Source organism: Eupeodes corollae, chromosome 2, assembly GCF_945859685.1.
Source record: "Eupeodes corollae chromosome 2, idEupCoro1.1, whole genome shotgun sequence".
Classification (NCBI taxonomy): domain Eukaryota; kingdom Metazoa; phylum Arthropoda; class Insecta; order Diptera; family Syrphidae; genus Eupeodes; species Eupeodes corollae.
In genome coordinates, this window is record NC_079148.1 from 72,033,804 (window position 1) to 72,049,746 (window position 15,943).

General features: G+C 38.5%; 2 protein-coding genes across 3 annotated transcripts in view; one reads left to right on the top strand and one right to left on the bottom strand.

Annotated features, from left to right (window-relative positions):
- LOC129945662 (centrosomal protein of 162 kDa) overlaps window positions 1-15,943 on the top strand; it is a 131,445-nt gene that overhangs the window by 70,907 nt on the left and 44,595 nt on the right. The window lies entirely within an intron of this gene.
- The window catches only part of LOC129945664 (carboxypeptidase B-like), a 30,149-nt gene continuing 14,510 nt past the window's right edge, over window positions 305-15,943 (bottom strand). Inside the window, exons 3-6 of the mRNA XM_056055510.1 lie at window positions 1,471-1,612; window positions 1,228-1,380; window positions 790-1,162; window positions 305-707 (exon numbers count right to left, since the gene is read on the bottom strand). Of these exons, the coding sequence (XP_055911485.1) occupies window positions 456-707; window positions 790-1,162; window positions 1,228-1,380; window positions 1,471-1,612 (920 nt within the window). The 3' untranslated portion in view covers window positions 305-455. The remainder of the gene's footprint in view (window positions 708-789; window positions 1,163-1,227; window positions 1,381-1,470; window positions 1,613-15,943) is intronic.

The window sequence follows — 15,943 nt, forward strand, 5'->3', positions numbered from 1 at the left end:
AATATCTTTTCATCATCGTCGATTATGTTCAGAAAAAGAAAAGATTGACAAGAAAGAATACTCGCTGAAACTATTCGACAGCCCCTGGGCATATCAACAAATTACAATAAATCCAGATGACGTTTGCAATATACTCTTTTTAGATTATATAATTTCCTCTTCATGAATTTGGAACTAAGCGATGCCTTAGAAATTTTATGGAGAAATTGTTATTTTCAAAAGCTGAAACACCAAAAAAAATGGTCTGAAACTTAACCGAGACTCCTAACATATTGCTTATGTGTCTCAAATTAAACAAATATGATCAATTGATGTACATTTTTATATTAAAAATTTTATTTACACTAAATCTTCTATGCATATAAAAATAAATAAATAAATAATTTAAGGATACAATTTTATCATCACATATATCAAAAAAATGTCATAAATTAAACAAATATTTATATACTCTTCTAACCACTACGGTTATGTGTCACAGTTCTTGCCACAGTCTCAACAAAGACATATCCATCTTTAGCATTTTTCTCGATCAATCTAGCTGGAAGAACGAATCCGTAGCGTCCTGTGTCCCCCATTTCAATAGTATAAGCGTACTTAATTCCAGCAACGCCCTTTGCCCAATCATCAGAACCGCCTGCTGCTGGATAGAGCGTTTTCGCTGACGATCCAACAGTGTACTTAGTGCTGCTTAACCGAGAGATTTTCTATTTCAAATAAAAATAAATTCCAAGAACACATTAATAAATTTAAGATGATGGAAATGTCAAAAAAGAACACCAAACTTACAGTGGCTGCTTCACGAGCAACGCGGTCCAAATCGCTTGAATCTGTTGTTAAAATGGAATCATGTCCCCAAGGGTAAAGAATATACTGCCCATAACTGTGGAATGTTAAATATGCCTTAAAAAATCCCTTGGGCATTTTGGTCATAAAACCAGCAATGGCCATAGATTCCGGTTCCGAAAAAGACTTCAATCCACGGAAGACATCCGAACAAGGAGCCGCCGAAGTACCCTTTCCGCCCCAAGCATATCCAAAGTTACGATTCAAATCGACTCCAGGACACTGCCTGCCTGATGGACGGCGGTTCTTTCGCCACATTCTGTCAGTTGTGTGGGTGTATTCATACCCGTCGGGATTTGCCATTACGTAGAAATACCTAAAAGCATCAGAAACGTTTAGATTTTGTTCACATTTATTTTCCAAAGCTCCTTGTTGCATTACCAATCGACGTTCCTCATATAAGCTGGCAAATCATCCCAACCTTCGACAATGTTGTTAAGAATGTACGTCACTGTAGCGGGACCAATCCATTCTCTGGCGTGAATTCCAGCGTCAATCCAAATGGCAGGATTTTCAGCTTTTCCATTTGAAACTCTAGAAATAAAAAAACGAAAATTAAATCAAAAGTCCTTAATTGTCAAACGGATGAAAAAAGGAAGAAAAGAACATAACAAATATTCATACTTGAGGAGCTTGAGTGGGTTCTTTTGGAACGAGTAGCCAATCGTCTCGACGGTACACAAGTCTGGATATGTCTTAGCCAAGTAGTCAACGAAACCGTGAATATCGTCTAAACGATGATAGGCCTTCCACGTCATGCGGTGTCCTTAAAAAACAAAAGCATATAAAAAATAAAATTAAAGACAAAAAAAACAAACAAAAATGCGTGTTCGATTAATAGTGTACTTAAATTAATGCTTAAAAAAGGGGAGCTATTTTTATGTTGATGGCGTTGTGCTTATGCAACCCTAATGGAGAAATGGAGAACAAAAACGTGATTCCTCAACCGTAAAGACATTTTTATAAGAACCATTGTTGTGTTATGTGTCTAATTGAACAATTTTCGAAAACACTTTTCCAATTGTTTAAATGTGATATCCGATATGTGCTACGTGATTTTGGGGGGAACAAATATCGACTTAACAATGTGTCTTATTTATTCGTGGTTTCATGAACGAGAAGTTTTTGTTTTGATGAATTTGTTTGTGTTGTTTGCTATATGGCGAGTTTGTGTGTTGTTGCCGACATGACCATGACCTGACTTAACCTTTGAAAGTTGCTTATACAGGCAGGTTTCAGGTTTGAACATTGAACAAGTTTTTTTTATTGATATTTTTCGTTTACACTAGTTCCAAAATTTAATGTGTTTGAAGATTGAGTCTTTAGAAATATATAAAGTCTTGAAATGGTCAGGTTCAGACAGCAGAAGGGTCTTCGTTTGCAGTCAACTTCATTCTTTAATCAGATGTCATTAATTTCAAACTTGTAACTTTACTTCAACTGTAGTATCCGTGGCATGATGGTTAGTGCGATGGACTTAGGGAACTGAAACTGAGCTTGGAAGAAAACTATTTCATCTTGGCCGGTGATTTGAACGCAAAACATGAAGATTGGGGAAATCAACACAATAATCCCAGAGGTAACCATCTTTTTAATTTTATGAATCTTTACAGCGTTGAATATGGCGCCATCGTATCCAAGAAGATGCTCCTTTCTGGATCTTTTGCTGAACGACACTAGACTGACAGTAACAGACAAAGTAGGTAATCACCCTCGAAACTGCTTACAGACAGTCGAGTATGACAATGATCACTGCGGACTGGCTGCTGTAATGCAGATTCCGAACAAACGCGTGGAGTGACCCTAGTATGTTCCCCAAAATCACAAAGACTCCCGTACAATGACCTTCCGTGTCTGAAACTCCAAAGAACCGAAGAGAACAAGGACGTACTCATGACAGCTTAAATAGATCCAGAAGAAGCCATCTTTGACGATGACTTTTACATAATTGAAGATCCAAAGGAAAAAGTGGAGGCAGTGGGAGCTGCTTTCTGGTAAGTGTACAAAGTGAATGTTAGCATTCGCCCCAACCACGACCTGGAAAACAGAGCCCTACTTAATCACTTTTACCTCCGTAATGATATCACACAATGACGATCTGAGAACCGCGGTTTCATGCGGTTCAATGACGATTCCTTGGCAAATGCCATAATCGCCGAGCAAACGGGACCAAGTCCCTTGTTAGTGACGAAGGTTGAGCTTCAGCTCATCTTCAACTCAATAAAAAACAAAAAGTCAGCATGTGTCGATGGTATATCTAACGTTGTACTAAGACATTTACCGATGGAGGTAATTGACATTTACACCACGCTCCTCAGTAATGGACTGAATAATGCATATTATCCGGTGCATTGGAAGACCGTTGTGGTTCATCCTCTCCCGAAAAAGGGAAAGGACAACTCCAACCCGTCAAATCTTCGCTCGATAAGTCTTCTTCCGAGTATCAGCAAAGTTTTCGAAAAGATCATTAATAGGGCTCTGACTAAGTGGGTTGCGGACAACAAAATAATTCCGGATAAACAGTTCGGGTTCAAGGCGGGTGAGGACAAAATTCATAATGCGTCTATACTCGTTTCCGATATCCAATGGAATAAACTAAAACAACAATGCATAGGTGCTGTTCTGGTTGATTTGGAAAAGGCCTTTGACACCGTATGGTTAGAAAGTCTTTACCTAAAACTGAGCAGGCTTGGCATAAGCAAGCCATTGTTGTATATACTTTATGATATGCCTAACGGTAGAAAGTTTGTTATCAAAAGTGGCAATGTAACTTCTACCACAACATTCTTAATTAAGACTTAATAAGAAATATTTGATTGGTTAAGTAGCTCAGCACAAACCCCTGCCTTGGTTTCAAAAATTCAGCTGAAGCTGAAGCTAAAACAAGAGGCACGCCGACAACAAGAGGCAGCTCAACGGCAACAAAAACAACAGCAGCAAAAACAACTGCAGCAGAAACAACAGCAACAACAACCACAGCAGCAAAAAAAATCACAACCCAAGCCCGCTAATAAAAACACAGGAGCGGAGCAAAAGAAAAAACCGCCATCAGCAGTGACAGGCCCAGATATTGAGGGCCCATCGACATCAAGTAAAGCAATGCAGCAGCAACAACAGCAGCAGAAACAGCAGTAGCAGAAACAGCAGCAGCAACACCAGAAACAACCACAGCCCAATAAGGAAAAGGTGCCACCAATTAAGACATACCGGGTTAATATACAGGACATTAAACAGGTATGTAAGTCGGCCACTAAGGGCAAATTTCTGATCAAAATTTTGAACGAAAAAGAAAAGAATTATTCGGTCCAGTGCTTCTCACTGGCAAGCTAGTGAAAGAGCTGCTAAAAGAGGCCACAGCTGAGTTCTTCAGCTACACTCCTAAAAGTGAGAAGTTTAAGACGGTCCTTCTGAAGGGTATAAGTTCCTGCACGGAACCGGAGGAGCTCTTAGCTGAGCTCCGCCAAAAAGCCAGTAAAGATCTCGATTTTATCGGGGTCAAGCCTTTCACTACGGTGAAGTCCAGACGAGGGGGTTATAGGCTGCCAATGTTCCTCGTAACATAATCGCTCAAAGCAGTTTTGAGAGTGTGAAGAGAACCGAATCTCTCGACAATCAAGCTGTACGCTGGGAGACATTAAAAAGGCACGACGACATTCTACAATGTACGAAGTGCCAGAGGTTTGGCCATGCCAATGCCAATGCCAACTGCATTATGCATTTGCGTTGTGTCAGGTGCGGAGAAACCCACAAAGAATTAGAGTGCAAGCTGGGGAATGAGCGGGTTGAGGATTTGACCCTGCTTAAGTGTCCTTTGCGGAAACCAAGGGCACCCGACTAGTTATAGCGGTTGCCCTAAGGTCCAAGAAATTAAGCAAAAACAGGCCAGCCAAAAAGCCGAAAGAAGTCGAACAGTTCGACAGGCTCCAACACAAAAATTCGTGGACCCCAAATTTTCCTACGCCCAATGGTGTCAGGGAATGGGAACACGAGACAGGCTCCACCAACGGTTGCCCCAAAGGCCCCTGTGCCTAAGGCACCAGAGGTGCAGCCTGACATTGAGCAAGGCAAAAGGGTAGATCATCTCTACTCTTTGTTGCCCTGACCTGGCGCAATTTAGACCATAATGGGCGCGCTGCCGGAGACGCGCCTTAAAGTCCTAGCTGTGAATTCACTGATTTGGATTGAACGAAGAGCCAATATGCTCCAATTGTTGACAGACTACAGTCCTGATGTGTTTATGGCTAGCGAAACTAAGCTAAACCACAAACACAAATTGACTCATAAAAATTACAATATCGTAAGAAGAGACCGGCCCGACTCCACTCAAGGGGGTGGTGTCGCTCTCTTTATACGAAAAGGCATTAATTATAAAGTCATATACAACAATGAATTGCGAAAGCTCAAGACGCTGGAAGTTTGCGTTGTATGCATCTCTCTCTCTCAAGGGAAGCAGATGTATATGATTGCGGCTTATGCGGCTGGAGCTCCGCAGGTCACTTATTTCGCATCAGAACTCGAGATTGTTTTTAGGGAAGTTTAACTGAGCTTGGAAGAAAACTATTTCATCTTGGCCGGTGATTTGAACGCAAAACATGAAGATTGGGGAAATCAACATAGTAATCCCAGAAGTAACCATCTTTTTAGTTTGATGAATCTTTACAGCGTTGAATCTGGCGTCGACCTGCTGGCTACCGAAAAGCCATCGTATCCAAGAAGTGGCTCCTTTCTGGATCTTTTGCTGTACGACACCAGACTGACAGTTACAGACAGAGTGGGTAATCACCCTCGAAACTGCTTACAGACAGGCTGTAATGCAGATTCCGAACGAACGCATGGAGTTGGAGGAATAAGTTGCAACGCAATCTTACAGTTACAGTAAGATGCGCTGGCCTCGTTTCACCAACGCCCTAGCGAGAGAACTTCGTTCGAGTGACATAGCCCCACCAAACAACAGAAACCTGACAAATACAGAAATTGACCAACATTTACAACAAATGGACGAAACAATAAAACAAACGATGGAACGGACAATTCCAAAGTACAAAGAACGGCAGCAAATGTACGGTTACAGAAACGCGACTATTGACGCACTACGCAGGCTCAAAAGTGGCTTACTGACAAGACTCAAAAACTTGCACAGACGACTTACAGACCCACGCGACTTGGAGGTTAGGACACTGAAATCGTCAATAAAAAATGTCAATCTGTTGATTAAGGAGAACTACAGGTTGTCAATTAACAAGTACTGGGACCGCAAGATCCGGTCAGTTAATTCGAGTGACCCTAGTATGTTCCCCAAAATCAACAAGATATTCAGGAAGAAAAACGATAATGACCTTCCGTTTCTTAAACTCCAAAGAACTGAAGAACAAATACGTACGTAAGAACAGAGACGTACTTATGACTGCGCAAATAGATCCAGAGGAAGCCATCTTTGACGATGACTTTTACATAATTGAAGATCCGAAGGAAAAAGTGGAGGCGATGGGAGCTGCTTTCCAGCAAGTGTACAAGGTGAATGTTAGCATTCGTCCCAACCACGACCTGGAAAACAGAGCCCTACTTAATCACTTTTACCTCCGTAATGATATCACACATTGGCGATCTGAGAACCGCGGTTTCATGCGGTTCAATGACGATTCCTTGGCAAATGCCATAATCGCCGAGCAAACGGGACCAAGTCCCTTGTTAGTGACGAAGGTTGAGCTTCAGCTCATCTTCAATTCAATAAAAAACAAAAAGTCAGCAGGTGTCGATGGTGTATCAAACGTTGTACTAAGACATTTACACCACACTCTTCAACAATGCACTGAATAATGCATATTATCCAGTGCATAGGAAGACCGCTGTGCTTCATCCTCTCCCGAAAAAGGGAAAGGACAACTCCAACCCGTCAAATCTTAGGTCGATAAGTCTTCTTCCGAACATCAGCAAAGTGTTCGAAAAGATCATTAATAGGGTTCTGACTGAGTAGGCTGCGGCCAACAAAATATATCCGGATAAACAGTTCGGGTTCAAGGCGGGTCATGACACAATTCATGCTGCGTCTAAGCTCGTTTCTGATATCCAATGGAATAAATCAAAACAACAATGCACAGGTGCTGTTCTGGTTGATTTAGAAAAAGCCTTTGACACCGTATGGTTAGAGGGTCTTTACCTAAAACTGAGCAGGCTTGGCATAAGCAAGCCATTGTTGTATATACTTTATGATATGCTTAACGGTAGAAAGTTTGTTATCAAAAGTGGCAATGTAACTTCTACCACAACATTCTTAATTAAAAGAACAATCCGTAGAAGACTTAATAAGAAATATTTGATTGGTTAAGTAGCTCAGCACAAACCCCTGCCTTGGTTTCAAAAAAAATAGAGCGATGAGTCCAAATTTATACGTTTGGGCTCCAAAGTACGCATCATTTTTGGCGGCCACCAAAGAAGGAGCTGTATCCACGCTACACATAGAAAAAATTATAGCACAGTGGTTAATGTATCATAGCGTATGGGCTGCGTTTTCAAGGCACGTTGCGTTGTAGGGCCAATTGTTAAATAGAATAGCGAATGGACCAGCATTGTTATAAGAGCACCTTAGAAAACCATATGAAGCTCTCTGCTGACGATAATTTGCAAACCTAAGCCCACTTGGCATACATCCCGATGTCTTGGAGACAAGTTAAAGTCGTTTTTATTCCAAAAGCTGGAAAATCCAGCCACATTAACCCTAAAGACCTAAGACCTATCAGCTTATCATCATTCCTTCTCAAAACTTTTAAACGTTTGATCGATATCCACTCAAGGGCAAGTATTGATAAGTCCCTCCTTTCAAAGGCTCAACACGCCTACAACAAAGGGAAATCAGTTGAAACGGCTCTACACAGTATAGTACGTACAATCGAATATTCCCTCCATCATAAAGAGTACACCTTAGTTGCTTTCTTAGAAGGTGCATTTAACAATGTCGACACATCTGCAATTGTACGTGTATTGACATCTCTGAAGGTAGATAAGTCGATCAGTGAATTGTTTAATCAGATGCTGATAAGCAGGATTATCAATTCAAAACTGGGCGATTTTTCTGCACAAAGGGGTGTCAGCAGAGGTACGCCACAAGGTGGTGTCCTATCCCCTCTCCTCTTTAACTTAGTAATAAATGAATTACTAATGACTCTAGAAAGAGAGGAATACGGAGTGTTTGCTTATGCGGACTATGTTGCTATTGCAGTAACGGGTAAACATCCCAATATACTAAAAGAACTCTTACAAAACGCCTTAAATAAGCTCACCACATTTGCAAATCGGATTGGACTAGGCGTTACAAAGTCCCACTCATTGACTCTCCACTCATAATCGGTATACCACTTAAATTCTCTGAACAAGCAAAACACTTGGGTCTCATTTTGGATAAGAAATTAAGTTGGAAACCTAATATTCAAGAGAGAATAAACAAAGCCACTTTAGCCCTGTTCTCCTGTAAAAAGACCATTGGTAATAAATGGGGCCTACAGCCCCGCATTACACACTGGCTATATATCTCGGTCATAAGGCCGATCCTTACTTATGGAGTAGCGGTATGGTTTACGGCGCTAGATATAGCGACAAATCGCGATAAACTCAGCAAAGTCCAACGAACAGCCTGCCTGTGTAAGGGAGGAGCACTTCGTTCTACCCCCTCCGCTTCACTTGATGTTCTGTTCCATTTAATTCCGCTAGACATTTTCAGTAAGCAAACGGCTACTAATACAGTCATACGGCTTCAAGCCTCTTCTCTGTGGATCAATAATGGAACTGGCCACACCCCTATTTTGAACTCGTTCAGAACTATAAACAGTAATATTTACTACACCATACCCCATCCTCAGTTTAATAACTATAGCTTCAAAGTGACTATACCTCCCAGGTCTTCTTGGGAGAGTACATCATTTTTGAACGATGATCCTATAAACTTTTATACAGACGGATCAAAAACGGAGGATGGGGTTGGTGGAGGCGTATATTCAGATAGACTAAACTTAAGTCTCTCCTTTCGTCGACCCGATCATTGTAGCGTGTTCCAAGCTGAAATCTGGCTGGCTATAAACGAAGTCCTATCAAACGTTATATCAACTAATGATATACGCATCTTCTCGGATAGCCAAGCTGCGTTAAAGTCCCTAGACTCTGTCTCCACTAACTCACTAACAGCCTTAAATTGTCGATCATCTCTTAAGCCTAGTACACACTTCCTCGTGAAGTGAACGTTCGCCAGTGGAGAAAGTGAACTTTTGACATTGCTCACTGGTACACACTTGTGAGTACACGTTGTGAACATGCGGAAACCAAATGTCAAAGCTTCACGAACAGTTCCCGTACATTTTGCACGTGAATTGCCCGTGAACGAAAACTCTCCACTTTGTTCTCCACTCAGCTTCACGAGCAAGTTCACGGGTGAACCAAAAACTGAAATTTGTATGGGTTCACGAGATGGTTCACAAGTATGTACTAGGCTTTAAGTTTAGATGGCTACACAGTTCAACATTCACCTTTTCTGGGTGCCGGGCCATAGAGACATTACATTGCTAAAGCAAGATACTATAGAGAAAACAAACTTCAGGTGGAATAACACCACTACCTGTTTAGCGACAAAACTAATTTGGCCTGATCTTAGCGCCAAGCGCTCAAAACAATTAATCTCTCTGAGTAGATTGCACATTAGCTACGTTATAGGTGTCCTGACTGGGCACTGTTTAATAGGAAGGCATGCTATTCGACATGGAGCCCCTGCAAATGATTTTTGTAGGAGTTGCATGGACGAGGAAGAGGAGGAGACAATCTCTCATCTTCTGTGCACATGTCCTGCTTTATCACAAAGACGAAGAATCCACCTAGGAGACTACTTCTTCAACAATACCGTCGATCTAAAAAATCCTGACATTATTTGTCTCCTACACTTCATTCGGAGCTCCAATTGGTTCGCCGAGATAAGCTGATCAACTGATCCATGTGGTATCACAACGGATCATACATTGGTCTAAGTGTGTTGGACTTCCCAACCAACAGCCATTATAACCTAACCTAACCTAAGCCCACTTTGTTGATAGTGAAGTTGTGGATTAGTTGTCACTAAATCAATCTTTAGCCGTGGCCTGCAAAGAGCCTCAGACCTGAATCGTATAGAAAATCTATGAAACGATGTAAAATATTAGGTTTTATTGAGGAAACCAAACAAATTAACAAGCTTCTTAAAGAAGAGTGGAACAGCATTTCTATTTATCGGTGTTACAAACTATAGTTAGACAGAAGGGTTTCCCAACAAAATATTAATGAAAGTAAGAAGTTTTTTTTAGTAAAAAAAGTGTTTGAAGTGGTGCTAATTCTCAATCATCATCATCAATCATCAACGTTATTTATGGATTTTTAGTTGTTATTTTCTCGAATAGTGATTATTGTTTTGTCTTATGTTTGTTCATCATTAAATAAAACACTTTTCAATAAATTATGTTTAAAAAACAATCAAAAATAATAATCTGGCTTATTTGAAGTCTTTATATTATTTTGTGTTAATTCTTTGTCCAACACTGTACAGCACTTATAATAAACAAACCAAAAAATATATAAAAAAGAATTCTGCCAATCCTATAAATAAAAACAGAAACATATCATCGTTTGGGCATATCCTAGAATAGTTTTTTTTCTTCAACAGAAGTACAAACGGAAGCGCATGCAACTGTTTTATTTGTTTTTGTTCAGCTTTATGTACATTTCTAAAGAGTTTGTGGTTTTCAAGAGCATAATAATAACACATGTTCTTTACCCTTACAAACAAACAAAAAAGCAGAATTACCCAACCACGGAGGGATGCAATTTAATCCTGGAATTATCCGGTTTTTCATGTTTGCTTGAATGGTGTTTGGGTTGAGTTGAGTTCCGGTCTATCTGGATTTAAAAAACGTAATTGTCTAAAAGAACGTTTAAGAAACTCATATCAATTTTTCTGAATGAGGTTAAGTTTCATATTTTGGAATATAAATAGAAAAATTTAAGATGCAAATTTAATTCATTGGAAAAATGCTTTTGTTTTTTTTTTTATCATTGAACTCAATGATGCGACAAGGATAATAATTATTACTCTACCAAACGATTCGTATGCATTAAAGCACACAAATTGATGTTTGGCATTGTCACCAAGGTTAGACACATCATATTTAAATATTTCAAAACGCTTAGTCACAATTTGTAATGAGATAAGTTATCTCAGATAACTTGAGACAAAATGAGTATAGAGAGTAGATAGCAAATCTTGTAAAATGTTGTTTGTTTGTTTGTTTATACGTTTTAAAAAAATGTATTTTTAAATCAGAGGAACCAAAAAAAACAAAGACCACTTTTCGTTAAACTGCCTCCAGCATACAAGGGCGGATACCGACTTTTAACCGCTTAAAAATGTGCTCTAAAGGAGGTTAATAAAATTTAAATAACATTATGTTCAACTTAACCTTAAATGTACACATTTCAAGGGCTAAAGTGACAACTTTAGGTATTAAATTATTTTAGAACGCGACTCAATTTTTAAAAAATGAAAAAAAAAATGAAGCGAGCTATGTTATTAAAGGCGACATTCAATTTTCTTCTATTGAGGGCGTCACAGTTGCTAAAAACTTTACAACCATAAGTTAATATTGGGATTACAATCGTTTTGGCAATCATCATCGGAGTGTTTAAGAGCGTAAAATGTTGTGACAACCATAACATTCTAAGAACCCCATAAACCTTACCCACCGCCACATTGATATGGCTGTCCCAAGTAAGTCTCCTGTTAAACAACACGCCAAGATTTCAATACCATTCAAGCAGATGCTTGGAAAACACTCCAGATTAATTGCTGATTTATTGATGGTAACACATTTTCATAGGATTTAAGAAAAGACCATTATTCTGAGACCAGTTTGATATTTTTTCGAGATCTTGGTTGATAGTATAAGCTCCATCTTCTATTAGCCCCAGGGGACAACTATAAATCAACTGTACATCATCAGCAAACATTTTAATCGCACATCCCGAAATCTGAGTTGGTATTTCATTAATGTGTAGAAGAGAAGGGGACCCAAAATAGAACCCTGGGGAACTCCTCTGGTTGTGGGAAGGAATGACGACACCGCCTGAAATCTATCTTTCAGATATGTTTTCATCAACTTAACCGCAAATGGAGACAAACCAAAATAACTAGAAAGTTTCTGACATAAAACGTGATGGTCCACGGCTTTTGAAAAGTCTAGTAATACTAGAAAAGATACAAGGTTATCATCAAATGCCAATCTTATTTCTTCAACTACATTAACAATTGTTTACTTGACAACAAGTTCTGTGATCCGATGTAAACATTGAGCTGTTTTTGGAGAATTTTCTAGATAACCTTAGACAGGAAAGGTAATATGGAGATGGGCCTGAATTCATCCGTGTTTCGACCCTTGGGAATTGGAATGATTTTTGCCCTTTTCCAATCATCAGGGTAAACGCCCGTCATAATTATAGTGTTGAAGATGTGGGTCAAATAGGTTAAGATGTATGGTAAAATTGCCTTCACAAAAACTGGATGTATGCCATCGGTTCCACCCGCATTCGATTTGATGCTAAGTAAGCTTTCAACGATATCTGTATTATCAATACCAACAAAGTCAAATGACATACCTTGGTGAGAAGTATTAAGAGATTCCTGAGTAAGTGATGAAGATGAGTTACGAGAGAGATGTGGAAAAGGAAGCGAAACAAAGTTTTGGTTTAATACATCTACATCTATGTTCCCATTATACTCAATATTAGATCTACCCACCCCTTTTTCCCTTAAATTTTTCCATAATTGGCGTTTGTTGGCTGTTCCTAACTTTGAACTGTACGCTTTGATTTTAGCGGATCTAATTTTAGCATTTGCTTGGTTACGAAGAGTACGATAAGTTTCGAAGTGTATTACAAGTCTATATCTCTTCCACTCACGGTAATTATGATCCCGTTGAAATAGAAGCCTACGAATTTCATTGGAGAACCAAGGACTATGATAATTTATAGCATTTCTTCTTCGGATTGGTATATGGTTGTTAAACAGGTTTAAAATATTAGTGTTCAAAAACTTAACTTGGTCATTAGGTGAGGGGAGGTAGAAGACTCTGTCCCAATCAATGTTCAGCAGATTTAGTTCAAGGCTAGCAAGTTATATGACCCCATTTCATTAATAAGTGCATTCTCAACAAGAAGACTACTGTTAAAGTCACCACAGATTACCATTTTTGACGAATTTAAAGAAATATTTTCAATGAGCGTAAACAAAGGACTTAAGAAAACATCATTATTGGGTCAGTTTCAATCGGCACAGTAGTTTAGGCCTTAGGGACCAGGACAGACAGACAGACGGATAGAATGGGGGACCCACTTTTTTTTTTACTTTTGTAACATCGTAATGTCATGTTCGATTCGATATTTTTTACGAACGCAATAGTTGTCATATACATAGTTCATATGTGTTGCAAGTAAAAATCACTTCAATGTTCACTATTTATGTGCATACAAAAATAAGATGGAATTGAAGGCTAGTTTCAGGAATTTAGAGGGAACTTAATATAAAATTGAAAATCTATTATTCAAGTTTTCTTCTTAAAAACCTGAATATTTGCTCTATTTCTTGGAAACAAGTTTAATGAAAATAATTTAGAGCACTACTTAAGTTAAAAATTTTTAAATGTTTTTGACAGCAAACCACTTTTTGGTGAATGTCGTTTAAATACTAACAAATCTTTACTTATACAACTTAACTGTAACCCTCAATTTATACGAGTCTCGAATGAATAGAGATATTGCATTTGTATCTCGATGGCTGTGTGCGTTGAGTAGTTGTGCATTTAGAATCATGTGTTTTCCATTGGGGAAAAAATCAATCAGTTACTGCTATTATTTATTTAGTTTTGTTAACGAAAATGTACTAAGTGGGCTTATTTTGCAAGATAAAACAATAGAAAAGATAATTAAGTTTTGCTATGTTTCCACCTAAAGCTTATTTCATTTTAGATTACATAAATCTTTTGAGTGTTTCCTCCGCACACTAAGATTTAAAAATGATTAAATTTGACAGCACTTTCTATGTCAAATTGTTTGGTCAAAACTTTAAAATCGACCGCCAAGTGTGAAATTTCCAGATGTTTTCTTATCATTTCTTCTTGAAAATTGTCCATTTTACTAGTTTTAGTTAGTTTTTTTTGCTGACGTTAATTTTAACTTTTGATTTTCATAAAACTTTCTTCTATTTGTGTGTTTTTTTTATTATTACCAATTTTTAAATAAAAAAATCTGGCTACTGCCCATGGGTTTTCTTGGGGATTCTCTACTATACTATTTATAGAATGCCAAAAAACACGGCTATTGATGTTCGAGCCTAGTGAAAAAATGAAGGTATTGACTTTCAAAAACTGCTACTAAAATTGGTAAAATACATTTTTTACTAAAATTCTCATTAACATAAACAGTTTTTTTAAATCTTATTTTATTATTGGCAAAATATAGTTGCTAACTTCCCATCCATACCTGTCTCTCGATTTGTCTAAGCTTAAACAAAATATTGATATTTTATTCTCATAATGCCTGAGTCAAACATTATTTTTTTATCAGGTTTTATCGTTTTCTTTTCGCTTAAATAAAAGTTATTATTTGAATTTTTCTAAAACATTAACTAAAAGAAAGCAATATTATTTTCCATATCGAAAAAAAGAGTTAATGCATTTTGTAGTGAAATATGAGAGGTGACAAATATTTTGTTTCCGATTTTTTCCTACCAAATTTTTTTGGAATTACTTTCTGCATCTTTTTATGTTATTAAAAGTGGGATTCAGACCGTAGAAATGTTGAAATTTTTAATTTGAAAATCGGACCTATTACAATTATTTCATACTGGAAGTTAAAATGGCTTATGGTGTTTGTTCTAAAAATTTAAATTGTCTTGGAAGTAACAAACAAAAGTTTTAAAATAAGTCTAGTCACCAAATGAGTTTATAAAATAAATAAATTGTTCTTCGTCTGACGTGGTAGATTAGCGGAATTGCCAATCTAATCTGTATCAGACCGCATCTGTCTAAAAAGAGGAATGCGTCTGGTGGAATGAAGCCGCTCAAGCGTGCACTTTCAAAATACTCGTCGTTCGGATAGGACGCCCCCAAAATTAAATTGTTGGTCGAAGACATAGCTCTTGCAATGTGACTTCGAACGAGTTTTATCACTAAATTGTCAATTTCGTTGTTTCGAGCCCCGTTGTAAAGGACCTCGTTGGAATAGTAATGCACATAAGAAGATTCGGCTGTTCGATATAAGCCGGTACAGCGTCGTAAACACTGCCTCTCGAACACCCGAAACTTCTCCATCTGGGAAGGGGCAACGTTGAACCACACTGGACAACCATAAATGATCATTGGCTGTATGAGGGCCATGTACCAAATTACCTTAACTCTTGGGCCAAGCTGACTGATGTGAAACAGTCGTTTCGTCAGAGCGAAGGCTCGTCTGGCCCTGGTCAGAGCAGCATTTATATGTCTGTCGAAATATAAATACTGATCTAACCAGATACCGAGGTACTTCACTACACTTTTGCTCGCTAATGGCTGCCCGTGAAGATCAACGATGACCATCTTGCGCCAATTCTTGCACGTAACCCTCGTGGTTCTAGCCAACGGAGTCCGGAACAGAATTGCCTCCGACTTCTGGACATTTATTTTCAATTTCCAACCGTCGCAATATCGCTGAATCTTGTCGAAATCACGCTGCAAGAGAATTCTAATAACCTTAACCTTTCGGGCCGTTCTGTACGCAATTAGATCGTTGGAGTACGCAATTGCCTTTGTAAGATTACCTATCAGATCGCTGGTGTAAATGCTGAAGAGAATCGGCGAATTCACCGCTCCCTGTTGAAGACCATTTTTAATTGAGAATGTTGTGGTAGAAGTTACATTGCCACTTTTGACAAACTTTCTACCGTTAAGCATATCATAAAGTATATACAACAATGGCTTGCTTATGCGAAGCCTGCTCAGTTTTAGGTAAAGACCCTCTAACCATACGGTGTCAAAGGCCTTTTCCAAATCAACCAGAACAG